The sequence below is a fragment of the Phasianus colchicus genome, chromosome 10 (assembly GCF_987193195.1).
Source record: "Phasianus colchicus chromosome 10, bPhaCol1.hap1.1, whole genome shotgun sequence".
In the NCBI taxonomy this organism is placed as follows: domain Eukaryota; kingdom Metazoa; phylum Chordata; class Aves; order Galliformes; family Phasianidae; genus Phasianus; species Phasianus colchicus.
Window position 1 is genome coordinate 5,562,703 of NC_143445.1, and position 24,155 is coordinate 5,586,857.

Below are 24,155 nucleotides of genomic sequence, written 5' to 3' on the forward strand. Positions count from 1 at the left end.
CACAGCTGCACAGGGAGCTGGTTGTGTCACCGTCCCTGGGGCGTTCGGAGTCGTAGAGATGTGGCACTGAGATGTGGGCAGTGGGCATGGTGGGGTGGGCTGGGGTTGGACTTGGGGATCTGAGGGGTCTTTTGCAACCTTAATGATTCTACGACTTCTTTACTTTTTGTTCCCAGGGGAGAGAAACCCCTTTCCTTTGAGTGCTCTATGGGTACTGAGACCTGGGAAGAAACACAGAGGGACCAGCGGCTTGCATCTGCTGAATGCGCCCTGTCCCCTTGCCTTGTTCCTCAGCCTTTCACTTAAGGTGAAGCTGGTGCTGCTGTGGTGGTGTCCCAAGGTCTGCCTTTCCACCTGCATGGTGGTACTTGCTAAGCCAGTCTGCCTGTGTCCTTTTTCTGCACCTTTTCTGCAGAATTCAACGTGTGAGACAAGGCTCCATGTTTGCTCAGGCGTTGTCTGCACAGTGGAAAGCAGGAGGGTTGCACTCAGATGGTTTGTTGGGGCATATGAGTCAATGTTTGCCTAAAGCATCATGAGTTTAAGTCAGGTGCAAGATCACCATCCCTATGCAACAAGAAAGCAAGCTGAACTGCCTCTTTACAACCAACATCCCCAAGCAGAAATGATGGGCTAATTGTCCCCTGGTGGCACTGACCCCCACTTCACTGCCTGGTGAATACGTGGATGGCAGGACAGCCGTGTTCAGCTCTTCCTAAGGGGCTGAAAGGACAATGGGACCTGGAGGGACAGGGCTCTGCTAACCTGACTGCTAACAGGGGAAGGAGCAGCCACTGCCCTGAGCACGACACACACGGGACTTGCTCAGGAAACTGCAATTCTCCAACCAAGTGATTCCTAAATCTGAGCATGTCGGGCCAACAGACACCACGCACGGTGTCGGCTGAAATATCTTTTGAACTCCTCAAGCGAGACAGGTCCCACTTGTTTGAGCGCTGTTTTGCTGTATTGGCTGAAGGTGAGCAGGGAGAGTTCCAAGCATGATGGAGCACAGTGAGGCACTCAGAGCAGTAAGCAGGGCTATTTCGTAACTATCAGCTCTATGATGGGAGCACGCGTGGCGCACGTTTCAGAGCACCCCCTTATGCATCCATCGACCAAGGACACATTGAGCCAAAGTGCAGAACTGGGACGTGCACTGCGCGCCTTAAGGTCTGACACACTTCTGTTTATTTGGATTAAGCCGAAAATAACACAGATTCCCTACAAGGATCCGTGTCGGCACAACGAGGTTCCTTCAAATTAAGAGTCTCGGGATCCAAGAAGACACACACACAGCAAAATTAATCTCTACCTGGAGCAGCCTGTAGCTAACTGTAGGTTATTAACCACTTATGTGGATTACCTGAGCCGTGTGATCCAGACCTCCCTGCAAACCACTAATGCTAATTCAGCGCCCGCAGCGTTCTCCTCCGTCTCCCCTTACCTTGAAGCACGCCCATGGGTTTTCATGCTGCCGTGAGCTGGAAAGGATCTCTTCTGCAAATCAGCTCCCAAACTCCTTTTGTTTACGGCCTCCCACAGCTCTGAATGTAAGTGCCTCTATTTCTAGCATCCTATCAATGCTATAAATGGCTGGGACAGGTGAGGACAAAGGGAGTGGCTCGGTGGTGGGCGGAAGTGAATTAATTAGCCATGAACCGTTCTGGCATGGCATTCCATTTGCACAGGTACAGAGCTCTTTGCAGAGCTGCCTAGGAGATGCGGTGTGTGGGGAGGAAAGGACTGAGGCCATCCTTAGCAGACAGCCTTCCCTTGAGAGCAAGAGCGTAAAACAGGAATGGTGTGCAGGATATTCCCTTTCATTTCAGGTTGCGCCACTGGCACCAAGTCAGAAATCACGATGACTCAAACTCTTTTCCCACGACAGCCCGATTATTGTAACAAGGGGTGAAGAGCACAGACCCTTTGCTGTATCCGAGCCTCGGCAGGAAAACCTTTTGTACCTACACCAGTTGAGTTATATTGGATGATCCAACTAAGTGACTTCTGGAGTTAAAAACGGTCGCCATGACGTGAGTTGCACGTGGGTCTCAAAGTCCACTGAGACTTTCGTGGGAGAGCAGGAGCAGCCCTGCAGCTGGGGCGCATCTCCCCATGTCTGGGACTCTGCAGCGCTGGGAGCTGGGCTGCCTCCACTTCTTCTGCACGTGGCACGGGGCAGCTCCAGAGTTACTCAGGCAGGAACAGACCTTGCGGTGCCTCACACAGCTGCAATTATTCTATATTTGCTGCATTCCTGCTGCCTGTCCTGGCATCAGCTCCTTGCACGGAGGGGTATCCGCAGGAGGGCAAGGCAGGGAGGGAAGAAGGGGGAGCAGGAGCTGGGCAGGGCCCACAGCAATGTGCGTCAGCACCCAACACTATTCCCTGATTTCCTCCATACACATATCTATTGCTGTGACCTCCAGGGCCCAGACACAGTAGGGGAATTGCTGCTCATGGGATGTTGATGGCATTATGTGTAATTTGGACAATAAAATGCTGACGCACAACCCCAAGTCCAGAGTAGGGCAGTAAGCCATTGGTTTGGGACTTTATGGCCAAACCTCTCCTATGCAACTCATGGCACGGTCCCTCTCCACCCATGGCGCACCTTTCTCACCATCACACCAGTATCAGATGCTCATGTGCCAAACAGCCTCCCCTTGCCAGCCTCAATCCTGGTGCTTATCAAGGTTCAGAGATTAGTGAGGCGTAAAGTTTCTTTCCTTGAGCCAACGGGCTGCTCTGTAAAGGGTTATTCTCGGCACGGAACAAGCTGCTGGCAGCAGAGCACTAATTCATTTCCTTCTTTCTCCTGTTAACATTCAGCACATCAGCCGTGTGGTGTCCCGTTCGGGAGCTGGCAGAGCCCACCAACCACGGAAAACCATTTTTTCTCACTTTTACAACTGTTTCACTGCTCTGTCCTGGGCTGCTGTACAAGAACCGTCTCACCCGGTCAGGTTCGGTTATGCAGAAAATGTGTTGCCAAAGGGAAATACTGGGTTTAGCTGGGGCTGGGTTGCTTTAAGAGCAGAAGCACTGAAGGGCAGCCAGGTGGCACAGCGTTAGCTGGGTCAGGACCCTGCAGGAGCTGCTCCATCCTCTGAGCTGGGATAGAAGAGAGCCACACACCTCCATGCTGCACCAGGAGACCCTGCAGCACTGAGTGCCCGCAGGCATTCCTCATCCTTCCACTGTTTCACTCAGCCCTGGAAAAGGGGACAAGAAGAGCTTACAGTGACTCCATATTAAAAAAGTAGTGCACAGATATTACACATCCACTCCCTCCCTCCGACGTACAGTGGTCCACCAACGTTGGAGAGCATCGACAACATCCAACAGATGGCCAATATTATAGATCTAGGAGAGATGCTGGCGCATTAAGCCCATGATACCTCCTCCTGCAGGGTAACCATTCTGTTGTTCAGCTGGGATGGTGCAGCACATCGCCCACAGCTCTCCGTGTGCAGTCCCTGCCAGAATCCCCGGGCTGCAGCATGGTGTTATCTGGCAGCCCGACCCCCTCCCCAGCACTTTCCCTGTGTGCAGCTGAAGAAAAGCAGGATGGAAAGTTCCACGTCCCAGAATGAACCATTCATGCACAAAGACTGCATTTTAACCTCTTCTGGGCAGTGGTTTGTGGAAAAAGAAAAAAAAAAAAAAGAAAAGGGAGCAGGAAAAAGGCAGAGAATATCAACAACCCAATCCAGAAAGAACAGATTGTATCAGCTTAGCTTGGCAGAAAGCAAGTCCTGTACATTTCTTCTTTCCTGCCACCATGGACTTCCCCTATTTTTGCATCATCTGCTATACAAAGAGCACAGGCTGGGTGCATTTTGCTTCCTGACACGCTCACTCTGCTTAACCCCCTCCTTCCTGCTGCCCCAGACATTGGGTGGCTGCAGCCTCATTGGGACCCTATGCATGCCTTGCTCCAGGGACACCGCTAAGCTCACTGACAGCTGTGTAAAGGCTTTGTTGTTAGGATATATCTGATGACTGACCTTCAGTCCCTTGATGGGAGCGCTCAAGGAGCACAAGGCCATTTAGGACTATATTGTTTCAAATGACTGCTGCAGGAGATTGGAGTTCCTGCTGCTGGAACAGAGTAACAGCATCCCAGGGCTGCCTGAACTAACTGCTGGCAACAGGAGGATGCAGAGATGGTCTTACAGTGGTGTGCAGAGGCCTGAAGAAGATGATCAGCTCCTCCCTGACAGCTCCTGATGAACAAAAGGAGTGGTAGGGCGTGCCTAAATATTGACACAGCGGGTTGTGCAATGATAGGGGTTATTTCTGCTGAAAACATCCATGCGGCAAAGCTGAGAGAGTCATGACCTTAGTTAGAATTTCACTGTGATGTGCTGTGAGGCAGCCACCATCCTTAATTCAATTCAGCGCCTCATAGAGTTGATGCTCTGGTTCAAAATGGAAGGCAATGGCTCTTTAGGATGCTTTTGTGCTCTGGATGGATGATCTGTGATAGCGCTGGGGTTGAGTGATGTACAGATAATGGTGAGCACAGATGTGGCAAACACTGGGAGGCAGGAGAAGACTCATGGGCAGTGATTTGCCCTCGAGCAGCAGCAGGGTGACAGCATGGTTTTGTGCACCAGCAGTACATGATCTCTCCATCATCTCAAAGCAGAGGCAGAATGTATCCAAACAAAACCGCTCAAACCGAGGAAACAAAGATCATGCCTGGGATTTGGGGGAGGATCAAGCAAGATCCGGAGTCAACAAGGCTGTCCTGTGATAACCAGCGGCTCCTATGGGCTGCCCAAACATCCCTTCTTATCGCCACCAGCACCAGGACAGCCCACGTGGACACACAGCACACACACAGAGGGCATGCCAAGATCTGTGAGACAATGAGCCCAGTTAAAACCAGCCTATTTACACCGATCACCTGCCAGTTGCACTTGGTCTTGTGCTGTCTGCTGGTACTTTCCCACATCTTCCTTCTCCTCTCACCCTCCTGCTTGAGTAAGCCTAATTTTTTCCTGCATCTGTTGGAATCAGGGATCTTTCTGAGTGGCAGACAGCAGGATTTCATTTTCCTACTGATTTCCTTTCCTATTGTCTGCTTCCACGCTGCTCTTTGCTACCAGGCTGCCTGCCAACCAGAGCAGAGCTGGATGTGGGCCATGTGGGCCGCCTCCACCAGCCTGAAACCTGCCCCTGTGCTAAGGCTGCACCTATGGAGAACAAAAGGAGTTTGCTGAGTACTGCGATGCACAGAAATCTCTGCACTGTGCACTTGGAGTTGGATATCCTGTCCCCTGTTGCTTGTGCACCCCAAATGAGCAAACACCTCCTCTGGCTGACGTCACCTCGCCATTACATCACACCAAAGTAGAGGGAAAGAGAGCAAAAGATCCACACACATTATCATGGGCACAGACAGGACACAAATCATGAATTTCGTTTCTTCAGCTGAAGATCCAGGTGAAGAGCAGCTCTCAGACAGGACTCCAGCCGAGGCTCTGGTCTGGCCACCCAGCATCCAGGGTGCATGGATGTGTACAAGGAATCCCCAAGAAACCAAAACAGAAACAGCTGAACTGAAGGTCAAAGCAACAAATTGCTGTAGCCAAACCCAACGGCAACCGAAGTTCATCACTGACTCACATTGTAACTTTGCAGTCACCTACCTTCTTTCTGCCTTTCCAAGGTCTTACACTCCAGTAACTGATCTAATGTCACTCCCAAAGCCCATCTCCAAGCACATGGAAAGGATGGATGCTGTTTAGTGACAGTGGGAAGAGGAAAAGCCATTCCAGGTGAAGAGGCAGCTGCCAGCCCACAGCTCAGGTGAAAGAAGAGGTACTGCATACTGCATCAGCTCCTTCTTCTGCTGGAGATGGATTCATATCCCCACTCTTAAGCCCCTCCTACAAAGGACCATGCTGCAGAATTTGGCAGAACCATTTTCCCTCAGTCCTCTTCAATCCTATCCAGTAGAAAGATATTACTGAGGCAGGAGTGCTGTGCGTGGTCAGGATAAAACTGCAAATGGAGCCAAAAGAGTAGCCAGGCCAAGACCTTGGCGCTCAGTACAGGGCTCTGCAAGCTGTGATGGTGCACAAACAGACTCCAGCTGTGCCACCTACAGCCAAGATATTTTCACAACAGGATTCTGGCAAGGCCAGATTTATCTTTAACCTCCCTAGGCCACTAGCAGAGGCTCAGACCAAGAAGTTCTGGTCTTAATCAAAGTATAACAACTGCTAAGTATAAATAGACAGATACAGAAAGAAGACCATCGCAACCCACAGAGAATGAGAGTTTGGCTCTCCATTTTTTAAATCAGCCTTTTCCATTGCTATATTTGTAAAAAGGAGGAACAAAAATCACTTCTGTTACAGTTCTAAAATTATGCTAGAAGCTTCAAAATGTGAAGAAATCTTTATTTTTAGCAGAATGCTCCTTAGAGTATTAACCCCATTTTATAAGTTACAATAGTTCCAAGATATTTACAGCAGCATGAGTAATCAAAATAAAAAAGTCCTGATGAGTAGATTTACTGCACTTTAAAGCTCTTTGTCCTGAAAGTGAGGAGATTGCACACTACTAAATCAAACAGCTGCACTCACCCTCATGGACAGACCTATACACAGCACAGGCTGCACAGCTCTGCCCCTGCACAGTCAGTTTGTATGTCATGCCATATCTGGCTTCTGCCTCTTGGTGTAGTGATGCAAACAGCACCCACCTGGTATCCAAGTCTTCCCTACAAACAGCTATGTCTGGTACAGCTGTTCACCTGCTCCAACCCATAATGCCAAAATACAGTCTTCATTGGTGAAATCCAAGATGAGGCTTAAGGGAGTACACAGGGATTGGGAAGTTGGACCTGTCCAGGAGATGAGTTCTTGGGGAACAGAAATCAGGTGCAGGAAGGACATATGTGTGCCTGGTTGTTAGCCCTGCTCTGCTGTGGTCCTAAAGCAACACTGATAAACCCTCCTCATAGTTCTGTGAACTCAGATTTTTAATGCTTTTGATGTGTGTACGTACATGAGATGATAACAAAAATACTGTGGTGACCCTACAGCTGTAGGGTAAGGGTGCACAGAGCAGGACCTGAAACCCTAACACAAAGAAAGGCCTGACTCTTGATGCTTAGCACCACATATCTGATGGCCTCATACTGTAAAGAAGCCTCAAACACTGCCAATTAACAAGGGCACTGCTGCTACCAGCTGGCTCTGATGCCAGCTCACATGCCTTGATACCACCTCACCAACCTCACCCAAATGCCTGAGTGAGCAAGTAGCTCTATTTTTATAAGCAAGGACTCTATTCTCATAATCCTGCAGGTAATTTCAGATAAAGGCAGTAATCCCCAAAAGTTCCTTTGCTTCTGAAACTTTGCTGCTCCCTTTTCCCCTCACCGTTTTACTGCAGAATGTATGCAAAAAATGGTACAGAGAGGAAAGAAAAAAGGTGATCACCAGAGCTTGAGAGATGTGAGGAATCTTCAAGCATTCCACTACCTAGACTAAGGTGGAAATCAACTCCAGATATCACACTCACAGTAAAGCAAGTAGGTAAGGTTTAAATATATATATATCTATTTGTATGCTTGGTGTCAATGTTCAGATTAAACAGAAAACCCATACTGCCAAAATATTGCCAAAATCAGTAATGTGCTCTTCTCCAGAAAGAGCAGACACCCTGGAAAAGAGGAAGCACATTCCTTCACTTCTTCCATCACACTGAGGAAGTAAGCCAGGGAACATTCCTTGTGCTTGTACTTCAACCACAAAGTGGAGCATGTGGGTACTGAGCGGAGACGCCGTCCTACGCGATGGTATCTGCTCAGGGGCTGGAGGGCAGTGTCTTGTATGGATTGAGGATTCCTTTGGGGTCCAACATGGCTTTGAAACGCTGCATTAGAAAGACTGCCTCAGTGGGTTTGCTGTACTGAATGAACTGCTTTTTCTTGAAGCCCAGCCCGTGCTCTGCACTGATGCTGCCATTGTATCTTGCAGTCCACTCATACACATACGGCTCGATGGCATCCAGAAGGGAATGGCTGTAGGACTCTGCTGTGATGTTCAAGTGCAAGTTTCCATCTCCTGGAAGAAAACATTACAGAGGTGGGTCTGTAAGAAAAAGTCAGTAGCCCTGCAATGGAGAATCATTGCTGTCATCATCCAAGTAGTCAGACATCATCCAATACATCCAAGTACTCAAACAACAGTGCCTTTGTTACTTTCCAAACCTTCCCTTCAGAGAGGGGAAGTGAACTGTCCTTCCACAAACATCAGGCCTCTCTGTGCACAAATAACTCAAATAGGATCTTTGTTTTTCCATGCTTTCAGTACAACCTTTGAGGAAGTGTTCCAAGTCAAGCAACTCTCAAATTCCCACTTTTGTAACTTACAGATTCAAACAACCATGCTGCACTAATTATTCTTCCCGCACTAAGATGACATGCCAAAGATTTCCCCAACAGTATTTAATAATGATGATTAGATCTCAATACAGCCCTTCATTACTGTACCTATTATATTTGTGCAGTATTCAAAGGGCACTTTGGCACTGCATCAACAGAAACAAAGAAAGAAAAGCATTTATTTTCTCCTTTTGCTGCTTGCGTGGGATGATACTCAATTAAGCACACAGTTACAGGGCATTCAGAACACAAAACACACAAAGATAAAGAAAAAAATACTCATCCTCCTTCTGGATCCTCTTCTTTTATCTCAGCAAATTCTTACAGTACACAACTTAATCCTCAATGCCACCATCCTCCAAAGGTGGCTGTTATTATGAAAACTTGTCCTTCAAATCATCTGAAATCAAGCATGCTGAGGAGTGATCTGGTTTTTGCTGTTGTTTCTGGCTTGGTTTGGTGATTTATTTTTAGCAGGGGGTGGTGGTAGAGAACCCATAGAACAGCTTTGCTAAGTGACTTATCTGTCTCTAGTGTATATAAAATGAAGTTACTTTCAAAGCATTCTGATAAATGTAGGGGCCTCTTTTTATCAAAAAAAGTGTGAACTCTTTTTATCACTCTCATTTGGAGAGTTAATGACTCAAATATAACTGATTTCCAATATCACTAATCACTTTGGACAGGAAAATGTTTATCTACCAAATGTGTCCAAGCATATTAATCACACTGATGGTCCAATGAAATACCCTTGATATTTAAACAGAAAGCACAGAGCAAAAAGATACAAACAACCACTTTAAGACTGCAGAGAGGTTGGTGGTTATGCTGCCAGGTCACACCTGCCACTGACATACAGAATACAGTCTGAATGCCACGAAGATGCTTATGCATCCTTCTCTCCAACAGCTCTCAGCTGTTTAGTCAATGCTTCTCAGTAATTAAAAAAATCCAAACCTTTAGGAGCTACTAGGAAGTTGAACAGCAAAACTTGGAGCAAAAGAAGAAATCATCTCGTTTTCCTGCATCTGCACTCACCCAAGTGGCCATAGCCCACCACGTTTTTGGCACTCTGGCCCAGACGAGCTCTCATGTCAGTCACGATATCATACAGCTTTCCCACAGGGAGGGAGATGTCATACTTGTAAACACAGCCATCACGAGTGAGCGCCTCTGTGATCCTCTCCCGCAGGCTCCACAGTGTCTGTGGGACAAAGATCAAAGGAATCCCAATCAACCAAGTTCCTCGTGTTCAATATTTTGTGACACGGGGGGAAAAAAGCCCTGACTCCACATGTAAAATCTGATATCCCTCGGTATCCTCTGCCTAATTGGAGACAGTAAGAATGACTTCTTGGCAGCACTGCAAAGTGACACATCAGCAGTACTCCAGACAGAAAGAACAAGTGTCACAGCTGTGGGCATCTTCTGCAAAGATGTTCTGGTTTCCCAAGAGGTGGGGATGTGCCTCCTCTGCTGAACTGCCAGTGTCCACTTTGCTCCCTGAGGCTGCAAAGTCTGGCTCTAACACATCCCCACCTTGGTTTGCAGGACTTCATTCATTCCTGGCCTCACTGGCAATCCAGCTTTTGCTTTCAGTAGTGTTCATGGAGATGTAGGTCCTACCACAGCAACTACTGAGAGACACAGTTCATCATCCTCCACTTTTTAAAGAAAACATCCACTGACAACCCAAACACTCTCAATAATAAGTTAATAGGTCACTCAGGTGTATTAACTCCAAACATCAAACAGGATGAACGCTTCCTCATGGAGAGAATCTTTTCAAGCAGATTTGTGCAAGAGGAAATGTTGACTTGCCTTTATTTTCTTATCATCCACTGCCACAGTTCCATCAGTGACTAGCCCAGAAGTCATGGCCTGTTCCAGGAAGCTGTTCAATTTTTCTTCATCGTGGCTTGAGTTTGAGCCCGAAGTTTCAATTAAAATATAAAAAGGGCAGCCTGAAAGTGAGGGAGAATAAAATAAGTGGATGCTCTGTGCTATAAGCACGGGATTTTACTGCAGATTCTGGAATTTCTCCCCAAACTTGGCACATTTTATGAAGCCTAGATTCTTTGGTGCCAAACAGAAGTGCAGCCCAAGTGGCAATCTTTTATCTGGAGGGCACTTCACTGTTTTATCCACTTCTGCTTTTCAAAAAACTAGTATTTTTGTGGGAACCAGTAGGAGCAAAAAGTTCTATCTTTAAAAACTTTTACCAATCAAGCTTGGAATTGAATACTGGGTACAAAAATTAAGTGGGACTAGAAGCCCTTAAGCAGCATAATGCCACCTGCTGCAGCACAAAGGCTGCTATCTGCATCTGTTCCCTAGACAGGTATCAGCTGTGGTACCTCTCAACGGGTTGGAGAGTCCAAGATGTTTCTCAACCAGTTCCATGCACTTCTCATCCATGAACTCAAAGGCAGACAGGATCTCTCCCAGCATGGCTCTGCAGGTTGTAAACGTTTCCTGAACCCGAGAGAAATCCTGACATCCTTCAGATACAAAGAAAGATCAGAAACAAAAATCAATCCTTCAAAAGCTTTTATAAACTTTTTAAAAAGCCTATATCATGCTTCAAGAGATGTTTCCTGTCTCTAGGAAACAAGAGCCCAGTGTGGGCTGGTTTGAGCTGGGGAAAGGGTTGGAGTAGAACAGCAGGAGGAGAGCAATTGGTCTTTACTGTGGCAAGGACCTCTTGCACATTCTAAGACAGTTCATAGCAAAGAATTTGGTTCTCAACATGGGAAAGAAAGCAATCCAAGATGTATTTAAAGGCTCTTATGAAAGTTTAGGCAAATTCTTGGGTTCACTGCCCATATTCCATAGGTTTGTCTACTCATACCCTTCAAGGAGTTCAGCTTCCAAGGACATATGCATTAGAAGCAAGCTGTCTGAGAAGTCCCATCTGGCATTTTTGAGAAAAGAACGGTCTCAGTGAAGGTTGCCTCCAAACAGCTCTGCTAAAAAGCTTCAATAGGGACTCCCCTTTCATGACTATTTCCACTCCAGCATACAAATCCACATGTTATGCTTATTAATAGTAGTTCCTACCTAGGAATGCCAGATTCACAGCTTTAGGTTTCTGGGGGCAGAGTATAGAGACAGCTGTGATGACTCCTAAAGTTCCCTCAGATCCAATAAAAAGCTGCTTCAAATCATAGCCAGTGTTATCCTTGCGCAGAGATGCCAAACAGTCCAGAACTGTGCCATCTGCCAGCACCTGTGAGAACACAGATTATCAGCATCAATAACAGATGCTTCATGCATGAAGGCACTTTCTCAAAAGAGCCACAAAAGGAACAATTAAGAGAGGGGGACTGAAAAGAAACTTTTGCCTTCATAACAGACAGCCAAGAGTAGAACAGCAGGAAAATGAGGTAGATAAGAGGTAGATGTGCAAACACAGAAGGAGCTACCAGGTACTCGCCTTACCACTTCCAGCCCCAACACAGTCCCTCGCAGAGAGCCATATCTCAGCAGCCGCAGGCCTCCAGCATTTGTGGCCACATTACCACCGATGTGACAGCTACCTTTGGCTCCCAAGTCAAGGGGCATGATAAAGCCCCGCTCCTCCAAGTACTCATTGAGTTTCCCTAGGATGCAGCCAGCTTGGCACACCAGGATTCCTGAAACACAAACATCCTGCTACAGGCCGATGCTCCAGAAGGTTCCTCCTGAAGAGGAGGGAAGAGTGCAAGCAGGCGGAACCACCTCTTCCTCCACAACTTTCTGGAGTTCAATTAAAGCTGTAAGAAGCCTGTGCTCCTTACAGGGCATTGTTCTACCCCTCTTCAACCCAAGAGGGCTTTACTACTGATTTAACATCTGGTCATCCGTAGCTCTGGGCATGCAAAATACAGTGATGTTCAGTCAACCCCTGCCTGGCATTCATTTCCCTTCTCACCATGTCTTAAGAACTGAGATACTCAAAGCAGTCTGTTTCCTAGCTTTCCATAACCAATCTACACGTAAGCTTTCCCCCTCCTTCCCTTCCCTGTTTGAATGGTTATCACGCACCTCCTCCACCACTGTTGTTCTTCATCTGCAGGGTTTCTCATTTGGGTAACAGGACATACACAATCCTCTTACCTCTTTCTTCCTCTTTTCTGCCATCAGATGTTTTCTTACATCTGCTCCTGTTATCACCTAAAGATGGCATCAGCAGCAGGAACAGGGAGGACACAAATCTCTGATGCCCCTTATGATCCTGCTAGGCTGACCCTTGCTGATCCCACAGCTATCAGCTCCCAGAAAACAGTTAAGTTAGATCCAGGGGTCACTTCTGTGCACAATGTGTCTATGATACTTACCAGACACCGGGTCAAAGCTGATGATCTGGTTCATCAGAGCAGTGGAGAGAATGATCTCATCGAAGACAGGAACGCTGCCCCCAACGAGGCCTGTGTTACCCCCTTGTGGACTCACTGCCAGGTTCCTCTCATGGCAGTACCTGGAAGGAAACAGGTTTCTCAAGCCTTAGGTCTCTTAAGGCCATAATCCAGTCTATCAGAAGAGTTTCACTTCCACATCAATGCGCACTGATGTGAGAGTGCTCAATGTGCCTAACAGTTAAGCAATGTTTAGCCTAAAGATTAAATTGACACAAAGGGGCAGTTTCATTGTAAACATGAGAAAGCACAACTCCTCACTGCACTCACCCCAGTGCTGGACAAAAGAATGAACATTTGAGGCCATTCCCCTGAACAGATGCTGATGTTCAACCGCTCCTGCTTTCATACTTCCAAACCCAGGCAGTGCTGTTGGTGGACAAAACAATCTTTTTCCCTTTGCAGATGGGCCCTCCCTGGATCCCTTAGCAGAACTGCTCATATTGAGCACTGGTACAGTGTCTAATTTTGACAATCTAGTAGAGCAGAAAAATTATTAATACTGAATCCATTTGCTTGTCTCCCCCAGTTTCTCTCCTCCACCCTGAGCACTCCAGACTCCCTTCTCATCAGTGCCAACAGTCATCTGAGAAGTCTGCTACTGCCCATTTGTCTTTGCATGGACATCTGGCCAGGACACAGGAATTTTGTTTTGCAGAATAAATGAAAGTTCAGCTTCCTGATGCTGCTGTGACACAAAAGCCAAGGGCCAGGGAAGCACCGGGCCTACGAAACACGAGGCACATGTTCAAATCTCTTTCTGCTTGGAAAAGTTTCAGCTCTCTGTGAAAACATTCTAACAATGAACCTGTACATTCTTTCCTAAGAAAACTGTACAGCTACCTTGCTTGTTACAGTCTCCTAGCAAACAGCCACTGAACCCACTGGCTGGCCTGAACTACACTCACAGCACATTAGGAACTTAGATGGTTCCTAATGATCTCCTCAGATCTCCTCAAAACACACCAAATCCACAGTACCAAGAGCTTCAAAGGCTTTTTTTTTTTTTTTTTTTGTCTTTTTACTCCAGCAGGAAAGAAATGGGGTAGTTTTGTCCCATCCGTCAGTACAAAGACAGTGACCAGTGATACTGCCTGCCCAGCAGCAGGCACACAGCTCTGGATTAATAACAGCAGGCACTGTTCCTGGTTTGGGTGCTGCTGGATTAAAGGGTGTGCAAAAAGATGAGAGCCCAAGGACAGCTGGGACATAAAGGGCAGAAGGGAGAGCTGAAGTCACCAGAGCTCAAGCACTGGAAGCATCACCAAGACAAAAACTGCTTCAGCAATTCCAGCGCTCACACAACTGCCCTGACGTCCCTTTCCCTGTGTGACCTTCACAAAGCAAACCTGAGTTTCCTCACCCCACAGCCCTGTAAGAAAGGCACACATTACCTGAGAATTTGAGACACCTCTGCTGCTGTTTTTGGCTTCAACAACAGCTCGCTGCAGCCTGCAATGAAAGCAAGAGACTCTCAAGGCAAACCATAGGCTGTACAGAGAGCAGAACGAAGAAGGTGGCAAGGGGTGATGTCTGAAACACCAACACCCCCCCTTGTGAGGCACAGTTAGTCTACAGCACTTCAAGCAACTTGTAAAAACCTCTTCTGTGTCTATAAACTTGGTTTCCAGTGTGAGCAACGGGAAATGTTTTCTATCTTAGGACGAGAGGCGGTGGCCTTAAGCTGCACCACGGGATGACCAGCTTGGATATTAGGAAAGATTTATTAGAAAGAGCAGTGAGGCACTGCACAGGGAGCTGGGGTCACCATCCTCGAGGTGCTCAGAGCTGTGGGCACTGAGATGTGGGCGGTGGGCACGGTGGGGTCGGACCTGGGGATCTGAGGGGTGTTTTCCATCCGTAGTGATTCTGTGATTCTATTCTTATAGAATCTCTGACAAAAGGCAGAATTCACAAGGCTCGCTGCCGAGGCTTGGTCAAAAACTCACAGGTTTTGAAGTGAACGCACTGGTTTTAGGAAAACAGTCGATTTGCTTTAACCTGAAACACATCAGGCAGCTCGTATCTCTGCGACGGAAAGCCGGGTCTGCAGGCAGAGACGAGCGAGGTTCCAGCAGCACCGGGACAGCAGCAGCCCCACTTACCTCGGACTGATTTCAGCCAGTCCACATTAAAGGATTTCAGCTCCTCGGGGTCAGAGCACGCCCTGCCCGGCATGAGGCCCTCAAAGAAAGCCGCATCGCCGGGGCCGAGGCGGGCGAAGGGCAGCCGCCGCAGCCCGTAGCGCTCGCAGGTGAGCGGCACCTCCTGGCAGCGGGGCCGGGCGGTGTGCAGAGCGCCGCCGGGGCGCTGCCAGGGCCTGACGGCAGCACGGCACGGCCGCCGCCGCTCAGAGGCCGGGCTCTGCGGTCGCCACGTCCCGCAGGATCCCACCAGCCGCCTCAGCTGCGGCCAGCCGTGCCGCACGGGGCGCCCGGAGCCTACGGAGATCCCCATGGCCGAGCCGGGGGAAGCGACGAGAGGCGCGGCCGAGCCGCACGCCGCCTGCCGGCCGGAGGACCCCGCGGCGCTTCTTTAGGCCGCACGATCCCGCAGCGCCACCCTGCGGATGGGAGGACCCCGGCCGCGCGGTCCTAGCGCCCGCCCGCCCGCCCTCTCCGCCTCATCACCTCCGACAGCTCGGTTCCCAAAAATATTTTATTTATATCAATATATTCATTATCTATAACGTGATCCAAAAATACAGATATACATTTATTTTTTTTTTTAACTTTACATTCTTCTTCTTTTTTTTTTTTTTTTGTCATAAAAAGATTTATATTCTCTTCCATTTACAAAGGGAACATAGATCCAATTCATTTAAAAAATAGAGCTGTTGGGTTAACGTCGTTTCACCTCCAGTTTGGCTGAGCTGTAGTAAAGCTGAACACCACTGAGCACTTTGGTGCATTGACAACTGTCAGTGGAACATTCCTCTCCGCACCACAGTCTGTCCATCCTTCTCCATAAGGGCGTATTTAACACTGTACATTCAAAATTCAGGAGAAAGATTTTAACTCTTTTGTGACCAGAAGTGAAGGCTGCGGGTCACCCAGCCCAGGGGCAGGCCGGGCACATTGCTGGTGTGGGTTCTGAGGACACGTTGGTGGTGTTACGCCATACGGAGCAGCCAGGTCTGCACCATGTGCTGATCCCGGGTCCTGCTGAAGAAGCTTCTTTCCCTTTGAGAATTGATGCCAACTTCTAGAATGTCATTTCTTGTTGTTTTTTTTTTTTTTTTGCTTTGCTGGTTGAAATGGAAAGCATCTGCTTCTCTGAGCCCAAGAAAGCACATACTAATAAAGTACACTTTGCTGTCCCACCTGACCATCTTTCCCAAGTGTAGGGCAGTCAGCTTGGCACTGACCTGCATAGCTGTGCATTTCCATACCTGCACATTTCCAGCAAGGTCTCCCAAGAGGCACAATCTACTTTTGGATTTGTTTCAAATCCAATGCTTGATTTCCATGATTGCTAAAGCCTTAAGAGATAAGGGAAAGAAGTTTACAATAGCATTGGACGGAAGGAGAAAACAGAACTTGGGACAGCATCATAGCCTTCAGGTCAGTCACCCTTACAAGGAATCCAGTGTAGCAGGTCAGTGAGGTACAGGCTTACTGCTGGTACTGAATTACAGGCTGGCTCATGAGGTATCACAATTACATTTACTCCCAAAACAGAGGCAGAGAGGAGGAGAAGGCTGGCTGTATTTCTAAGCCCAGCTTTGTGAGATTGTGCTTTTCTTCTCCCTTCCCACCAGCACTCTGTTTCTAACCTGTCTGTGTAGTTTCGGGATGCTTTTACAATGGCAGCAATGACAAACATGCATCTTCTGTAAACATTAACCACAGAAACTTCATATAAAACATGGAGTGATGCAATGCAGCAAAGATGTACACTTCCAACAAAAGGACCCTGCAGACAGGCTTTCTGCACAGCAGATACATCAGAAGGTTCACAGAAAACCTGTCTCAGTACCAAAAGGTTTCTCTGCAACAATCCTAACATACCTGCAAGCAGCTACAAACCCAACAGAGCAAAACAGGAAGGCTAAACTGGCACGAGCTGAGTTCCACTTTCCTTCATGGCAAAACACAGATGAGAGGATCAGGGCAAGACAAGAAAAAACTTTTTTCTTTTGGAAGCTGGTGCCAAAGTCAGATTAGATTTGTTTTGGGGTTTTTTTCCTTCCCTTCTATACTGTTTATTCAGGTTGTTTTTAAAGCAGAAGAAAGGGCTTATCAGGAAGCTTTTCCAACAGCCTGTGTCAAGAGCTGGTATGCAGAGCAACATGCAGATGCCATTAACAGCCATCACAGGCTCACAGACTGTGCTCCATCCTGCTGCAGGGGTTTTTGCTTTGTTTTCTCCCTCCCCTGGCAGAATAACCTTTACCCACAATGTCTCTGTTGTAGGCAGTTAAGCCCCATAATACAGTGGATACCTAAAGACAACAGTTATCTGTTCTTCCCTCGACTTCTGCATCTACTGTTAATTCAGAGGAAGGAGAAAAAAAAACCCAAAAAACTAACAGAACACAGAGTTTTGTTTTCCTACTCATGATTTCCTTCTCATCCTTTTGCTGCAGCAACTGACACTGTGATGATAGCAAGCATTCACATTTGAGATCTGAAAGGCAGCTTCAAGAAGTCAAGCACTGGAAAACTTGCCCCCTTGAAAAAGACATGCAGTAATTTAAAGACATTCCTGCTGCATTGCCTTCTCTAATGGCACTTTTTCATAGCAAAAGCTACCCAAAACCCAAACTCCCACCACGCTACCACACGGCCACCTTTCAGCTTTGCTGCATCATCACTGCCACGTACACATTGTCCTCATAGAATCTCCCCTTAAAGCTTGAGATATAACAGAAAATCAGGCCTTCATCTTACTGTATGAATAAATCGGACCCCCTATCACAATACTCTAGGTTTCAACTTCACAGTAACACACTTAAAAGCAACAAAAACTGACAGGAAAGGTAACTTGTTCTCTCAGTACTACTGTCAACACTGCAGGACAACTCCTTTGATATTTAAAGGTTTCGTTCCAGAAGACACAAGCCTTTTACAGAAGGAGGTTAAAAGCCATAAAGTTTGCTTCTGTTGAGGCTGTAACGGGGATGTGAGCAAAACCAAGTAAAAGAAAGGCAGTGCAAAGTTAGACAGAAGAAATTCCCCAAAGGAGAAGATATGGTCTTCTCTCTCTCCCATATTCATCCTGCCAAAAGCAAGCACGGCATTTGGCTTTGAGGAAACAGACACTGTAAACAGCCAATCAGCCTTCTTGATCCTCTCTGTACTACAAAACTGCACAACAAATGGGCATCACACCAAAACAACCGAGTTGTTAATCCTTTCCTGTAGGCTGCATGAGAGAGAATTGCTTTTTCTGTCATGCTAAGCTCCAAGTCTGAATGACTTCAGCAATGGGATGCATCATACTGAAGAGGTGGGTATCTCAATTTCCTGCAGTGCCTCACAGGGTTTAAGAGACTCTTAAAAACAAGCAGACTACAGCTATGGGCTGTTCGAGCACTTCAGAGTAACACTGATCTCAGTGCTGTGCGAGAGTAACATAAATAAAATCCCTGTGGCAAATTCCTCCCTTCCCAAAGTCACTTGTTACAAAAGAACAGGAATTAGAACTGGCCGCTGGACAATTAAATAGCATATCAGAAATGGGAGAAGGGCAGGTTTTAAAATCACAATCGAAATCAAAGATGATATTGCAACATGAAGGAAGGAATATATTAAAACTCTTCTTGCCTCAGAGGAGGTATTCCCCTTTACTTCTTACTTTTCTTTTTTTCCTGAACACAGCGTGGACAAAACCTACAGTGAGGAAAAAAAAAAATTGGCTGTTAATTAGTACCTAAAATTAACAACATATTACTTGGGAGCCTTTCTATTACTTGGAAATGAGTGGAGGTGGTGTTAATTTTAGCCAACTGCAACACTTCACATGGCATGCAGCAAGACTGGGCAGAGAGGGAAGGAACTGTATGGAGTCTGGTGGGCAGAAGGGACAGCAATGGAAGGCTTCTGGGGCTCACCTGCCCCTCACAGCTCTGAGTCACTCTATTTCATTCACCCAGAAGTTATCCCAACTGAATTCCTCAAGGTTGGCACATTAGCTTCCTCCACAGTAAAAGGAACAATGATACCCTGCTCCAATCCCTTCCTCTACCTCCAATGATTGCAAATGGCTGCAGTGCACCTCTGCATAACCTCACTTCTAATACACATCTTACAGTTAGACTAAGAAAGTCACCAAACAGAAAGATTTGCATGTCTTTAAAAGTTTTCAGACTCAATACCCAGCTGGCCATTCACCTGAGTGCTGCCACTGCAATATCTGATTGGAATGCAATGACCAAGTCATACTATTTGTTCCCACTTGATGCAGTAGTGCTGTTGCATTTCCTCTTAAAATTTTGCTTTTGTTATGCAAATTGAAGAGTGTGGCATTTTAACTGCAAAAGACAACATTTAGTAAAGCTTTTATCCTCTGCAAAAGAAAGCAAGCATAGAAAAAGCCTATGACTCTTTCTAAAATGGGCACATACATAGGCAAAGCAAAGGCTGTAGTCTTACATTATGCTCTCCTAGGCAGAATAGAAAATATTCTTTTCCCAACCTTAATCACAGCAACAAATGCAGACACGAGATGTAAGCTGCACACACTGACAAAAGCCTAAGCTCACGAACTGCTCTGCTTATCATGAAATTTTACATGCCTGGGTCCTTGTTTTGCTCCCATGGAAATCTAAGGAAGCTAAGACTCCTGTGGAAACAGTTTCTAGGAAAAATTGTCCCCTTCTACCTTCACATAAAAGCAGTCCCAAACCCAACATGATGTAAACCTCTGACCACAAGAACAAAGTTCCTTTGTCAGGAAAGGTCACCATGGGGTTTCAATTCTTTCTGTGATTCTTTTTGAGAGAAACTGTAGCCTGACAGAAGTCAAAAATCTGTGCGTCCTTACCATTTCCCTTTTGGTTTGGTGGTGAGGTCCACACAAGCAAAGTGGAACCATTCAATGGGGCACTGCAAAACAAAAGAAAAATCCACAGAGGAGATGTTTAGCAGGGCTACATTCACTTAGATGATCAAATTAGCAAGTACCCCCCTTGGATTTCACTGGGCTGTGATGCTGCAAACATCATTTCAAAAGATACAGAGTGCATTTTGATAATAAAGCAATAAAGCAAGTGCTTACATCTGGGTTGTCGCAGCCAATCATCTCCCCGTAGGACACCTGGTGACACAAGCAGTAGGTGGGCTCGTTGGGGTCCACAGGCATGTCCAGGACGTCTGAGGGATGCACTGACAGGATGGTGTCAGCAAACTCGGAGCTGCAGACAAGGACAAAACACTTGTCATCACTTACAGGTGACAGAACATTCTCAAGATTTGGAAAAGTTAATTTGCAACAGTCATCTAAATCATTTTTAAATCAGAAAGTGGGTTTGAGCTAATACAAAAATATGAGCTTGACTGTAAAGGATTAAAAGACTGATTTGTAGATTCTACGAGTACATGACTACAGTAATAAGATTCACATATACCTCACTTCTGCCTGCAGACAGAATAACCTGATATTTTTTTCCCTAAACCATTTTAGCACATACTCTTCTCTCCTTGTCAGGTATGAGGGAACCACCTTGCTCTGAGGAGCTTTGACACAGCAGTAACACTTAACAGAAAATACTTCCTTTCTTTTCAACTTACCCCTCCATTTAGCCAATTGAATATATTGGAATTAACGGGGTCCCTTTAAAAAAAAAATCACATGATAGAGAGGTTAAATGCCCTCTTCCTTGCTTCACAGAACAGAACTACATTATTCAAGACTATTTAGGACACAGCTGCTGTTTAAAAACAACCATGAAAACTCTGCAAGATCTCTATAACAGCAACACAGCATCAGCACTTGTCCCAATGGGGAAGTGTTTCTTTACAATGAATATCACAAGCAACTGTTAAAAATAGCTGCATGACAAAAATCAAAGGTATTTTCTCCCAGCTTGCCAACAGCAACAGAGGCTCTGATCTCGTCCTTCCAGACAGAGGGCATTCCAAGCATGCTGGGTTTCCACTGGCAAACAAGGAGTTAATTAGCAAACTTGTCTTAGGGCAGACTCTAATTAGTGAGACCAGAATACTGGAACACCCCTATCACCCCAACACAAGAGTCATAAACAGGGTAACACAAACATGAGGAAATTCATGAAGTGTTGAACCCAAGTCATCAGAAGTGTGACTGGGTTGTCTTACCCTCCTTTCAGCTTCTTTTTCTTTGGTGTGTCCTCTTCAGACGTCCGCTTGCCTCGACCACGAGAGCTTCTTTTGTCTTTCTGACTTTTTCCCTCTATAAAGAAAGATAAAGCATTGCTTCCATCAGTTTGACTACCATCCTCAAGTATTTTTCTTTTGGTGCATTTACTGTTTTGAAATCTTTCTGTCACGTGCAACTGAACACAAACACTGATTATGAAATGCACATACACTTTTCTGCCACAAACACATTGATTTTGCAAGTAATATCCCCAAGTGTCTAAATCCTACATCTGCAGTTTTGGTAATTCATAAAATCATAGAATGGCCTGGGTTGCAAAGGCCCACAACGCTCATCCAGTTCCAACCCCCTGCTATGTGCAGGGTCACCAACCAGCAGACCAGGCTGCCCAGAGCCACATCCAGCCTGGCCTTGAATGCCTGCAGGGATGGGGCATCCACAACTCCTTGGGCAGCCTGTTCCAGTGCCTCACCACCTGCTGTGTGAAAAACTTCCTCCTAATATCCAACCTAAATTAGATCATCGTATTTTATATTAGTCCATAATGTCACACGAGACTTTAAATAGCAACATATTTGATTAGATACATAGTGCTTTCTTCAAACCTAAGTGACAGACTAAGCCTGAGACTAAGACTGTTAAACTCAAGAACAGGAGGAACCACAAGCATCAGTTCAGTATTATCACAGTTAGTCCTCCCTTAGCCAGCAGTGTCCTTACAACCAGCGACCACTTCAGGACACTGACAAGGAGAACCCAGCACTAAATCTTTTCCTTCTCCTGTTTATTGCCCAGTGCAACTCTATAAATACCTGAAGAGCACTTAAAATAAGGATGGGATTACACCATAGCGTCTAGAAATGACAGTCTACTCCGTACCCGAGGCCCTCTGCTTAGATATGCTCAGTGCTGGAAAAGGCTGTTCAACACATAACATTTACACACTTTTCAGGTTTCGTGATCCAGAGCTTTCAAAGTCACTGCCCTCCAGTTTATCCTTCAGATCCGCTTCAAACCGCGCCAAGTCTGCATCCAGGCGGCGGATGTGCTTATCCACCTGCACAGAGAGGAAACCACCAACTGAATTCAAAACACAGAAACACTCCCAGTGCAAAACAAGGAAGGTCTGGTAGCTTGGCTGCTCTCCCTAAAAACATGAATGTAACACTTCGAGGCAAGGCATGAAGGGCATATCAGACTGGAAAAGGGAAATGGTACACACGAAGGGAACTGGAGAACACAGAGAGAGGAAAAAATGCTGAAGAAAAGCAAGAGGACCGAACCCTACTGCAAGCAAAGAGAAAGGAAGGAAAAGGGAGTGGGGGAAGGAGAGTGCAAGCAACCAGACTGACAGTTTGTAGAACAACACAGAAAGATTAAAAAAAAAGCTCTCTTTCTGTCACTTTGAAAATACATTATTCAGTTGGTATCCATTACGTGTGCCAATATTATCTCTGGTATTTCACTAGCACACTATTTAATGAAATTTAATAACGAAGACAGGCTATCTCCAGTATCGTCAGTACACACTGCTGTACTTCTCATGTCCACAGTAATGTGGCTTACAGAACAGAGGTGCAATAAAGGTGTTCAAACCTTCACCCCCACCCACAAAACAGCTGTGCTGCTGCAGTACCTATTCATGAAGTTGCCCTTTATCTAGGAGACATGAAATTATTTCCTTTTCTGCAGTATTTGAAGTATTGCAGCTTTAGTAATTAGAACTCAAAGCATCCCTAGAAGCTACGTACAACACACTACGTGCAGACAAAAAAGGGATTCCCCTTGCTTAAAGTCACCTATGGGATAAAATAGAGAATTACTCAAGGAACAGATAAACGGACAGGAGTCAGTGCAGAAGAGGAGAAAAGTGGGGATCTGCACCTAAAGAAATGCCATTTTCCCACTAAGCCCAACAGGCAGAGCCGGACCTCTATCACACAGAGGAGCCGACAGGGTTCCATGCCTCGGGATCCAAGGCGGCTAAGTGGAAACGGTTCCCTCAGCTCCTCCACAACGTAGCTTCGAAGCTGACCTAAAAATTGCTGCTGATGACCAGAGCAGCCCTAAGTGAGTGAGTGGCTGAGAGGCGGGCGGGCAGGGCGAGCTGTCAGTGCTACTGCCATTAGAGACGTCTGCCCCACACCAAACACAAGGGCGGGCGTTCCGGGGAAGGCAAAAGTAAGAGAAGCGAGTTGAGAACGAATACTTTCTTTCGGTAAGACATCCCAGGCACGTGCACCAGCAGAAGGACAAACAGGGCTGTGCCTTCAGAGCCCAGCAGCAGCCGCGCAGCGCGGCGTGACGGCGCTCACCATCTCGTAGGTCTGCATGGCCAGCTGCACCTTGTCGTCGCTGTACTCCTTGCATTTACCGTAGGCGCTCTGGATCCTCCTCAGGTGCTCCACTCGCTGCTCGGCTGACATGTTCTTCACCGACTCGATGTACTCCGCGGCCAGGCGGTCAATTTCGGCTTTCTTATCTGTAAAGCCCGCACACCGCACGCACGCGTGAGGAAGCCGCGCTCCCAGAGGAGCGAATCCCCCCCGGCTGCCCGCGGTGCGAGGAGCCCCGCACGCACCTTCGGTCCTCTGGTCCAGCTCCCGCATCAGCTGGAAGTTCCGCTGCAGCTCGCACGGCAGGTTCTCGATGCCTGAAACAAACACGCAGCGCCATCAGGGCCGCTCCCCTCGCGCCAGACCCACGCGGGGACTCCCGGCGCTCCCGCCCGCCCCGCTCGGTCCCGCGGCGCGGCGCGGATCCCGCCCGGCCGCGGCCCCGCGCTCACTGTCCAGGTAGTGCTCCAGGTACATGGCGGTCGCCATCTTGCGGCCCGCGCCCCGCCGCCGACAGCCGCCCGCCCGGCCCGCAGGACACGGGCCGCGGCCCCGGCCTCATCGCATATTCACGAGGCGCTCCGTGCCCATTGGCCGCGGGGGGCGCTCCGCGTTGCATATTCATGAAAGGGCGGGGCCTAGAGGCCGGCTCGGAGGACTTCGTCTCTATGGCTTCTCGCTGCCTAGAGCGGCGATGGCGGGAAGGGG

General features: G+C 47.2%; 2 protein-coding genes across 2 annotated transcripts; both read right to left on the reverse strand.

Annotated features, from left to right (window-relative positions):
- Positions 1-6,366: 6,366 nt before the first annotated feature.
- On the reverse strand, positions 6,367-15,290 carry D2HGDH (D-2-hydroxyglutarate dehydrogenase). Its single transcript, XM_031596515.2, has 9 exons — positions 14,916-15,290; positions 14,205-14,262; positions 12,733-12,872; positions 11,855-12,048; positions 11,474-11,642; positions 10,771-10,914; positions 10,235-10,377; positions 9,452-9,617; positions 6,367-8,093 (listed from the first exon to the last, which is right to left on the reverse strand). Exons 1-9 carry the CDS (start codon positions 15,265-15,267, stop codon positions 7,834-7,836), a joined length of 1,626 nt encoding a protein of 541 aa, XP_031452375.2. The 5' UTR covers positions 15,268-15,290; the 3' UTR covers positions 6,367-7,833.
- Positions 15,291-16,025: 735 nt separating this feature from the next.
- Positions 16,026-24,056, reverse strand: ING5 (inhibitor of growth family member 5). Its single transcript, XM_031596512.2, has 8 exons — positions 23,900-24,056; positions 23,693-23,764; positions 23,427-23,593; positions 22,057-22,168; positions 21,090-21,183; positions 20,032-20,167; positions 19,798-19,859; positions 16,026-18,644 (listed from the first exon to the last, which is right to left on the reverse strand). Exons 1-8 carry the CDS (start codon positions 23,934-23,936, stop codon positions 18,599-18,601), a joined length of 726 nt encoding a protein of 241 aa, XP_031452372.1. The 5' UTR covers positions 23,937-24,056; the 3' UTR covers positions 16,026-18,598.
- Between the last annotated feature and the right edge of the window lie 99 nt (positions 24,057-24,155).

Bases quoted from the DNA above. Each gene is read 5' to 3' on its own strand.
- D2HGDH (XM_031596515.2), bottom strand. From the start codon at position 15,267: ATGGGGATCTCCGTAGGCTCCGGGCGCCCCGTGCGGCACGGCTGGCCG. The intron at 10,378-10,770 runs GTACCACAGCTG...CCTCACTTTCAG, and splicing joins ACTCTCCAACCCGTTGAGAG to GCTGCCCTTTTTATATTTTA. The intron at 8,094-9,451 runs GTGAGTGCAGAT...GTTTTCTTCCAG, and splicing joins GGTGGGCTATGGCCACTTGG to GAGATGGAAACTTGCACTTG.
- ING5 (XM_031596512.2), bottom strand. From the start codon at position 23,936: ATGGCGACCGCCATGTACCTGGAGCACTACCTGGACA. The intron at 19,860-20,031 runs GTAAGCACTTGC...TTTGTTTTGCAG, and splicing joins TTGGCTGCGACAACCCAGAT to TGCCCCATTGAATGGTTCCA. The intron at 18,645-19,797 runs GTAAGGACGCAC...TCCTCACTGTAG, and splicing joins ACCAAACCAAAAGGGAAATG to GTTTTGTCCACGCTGTGTTC.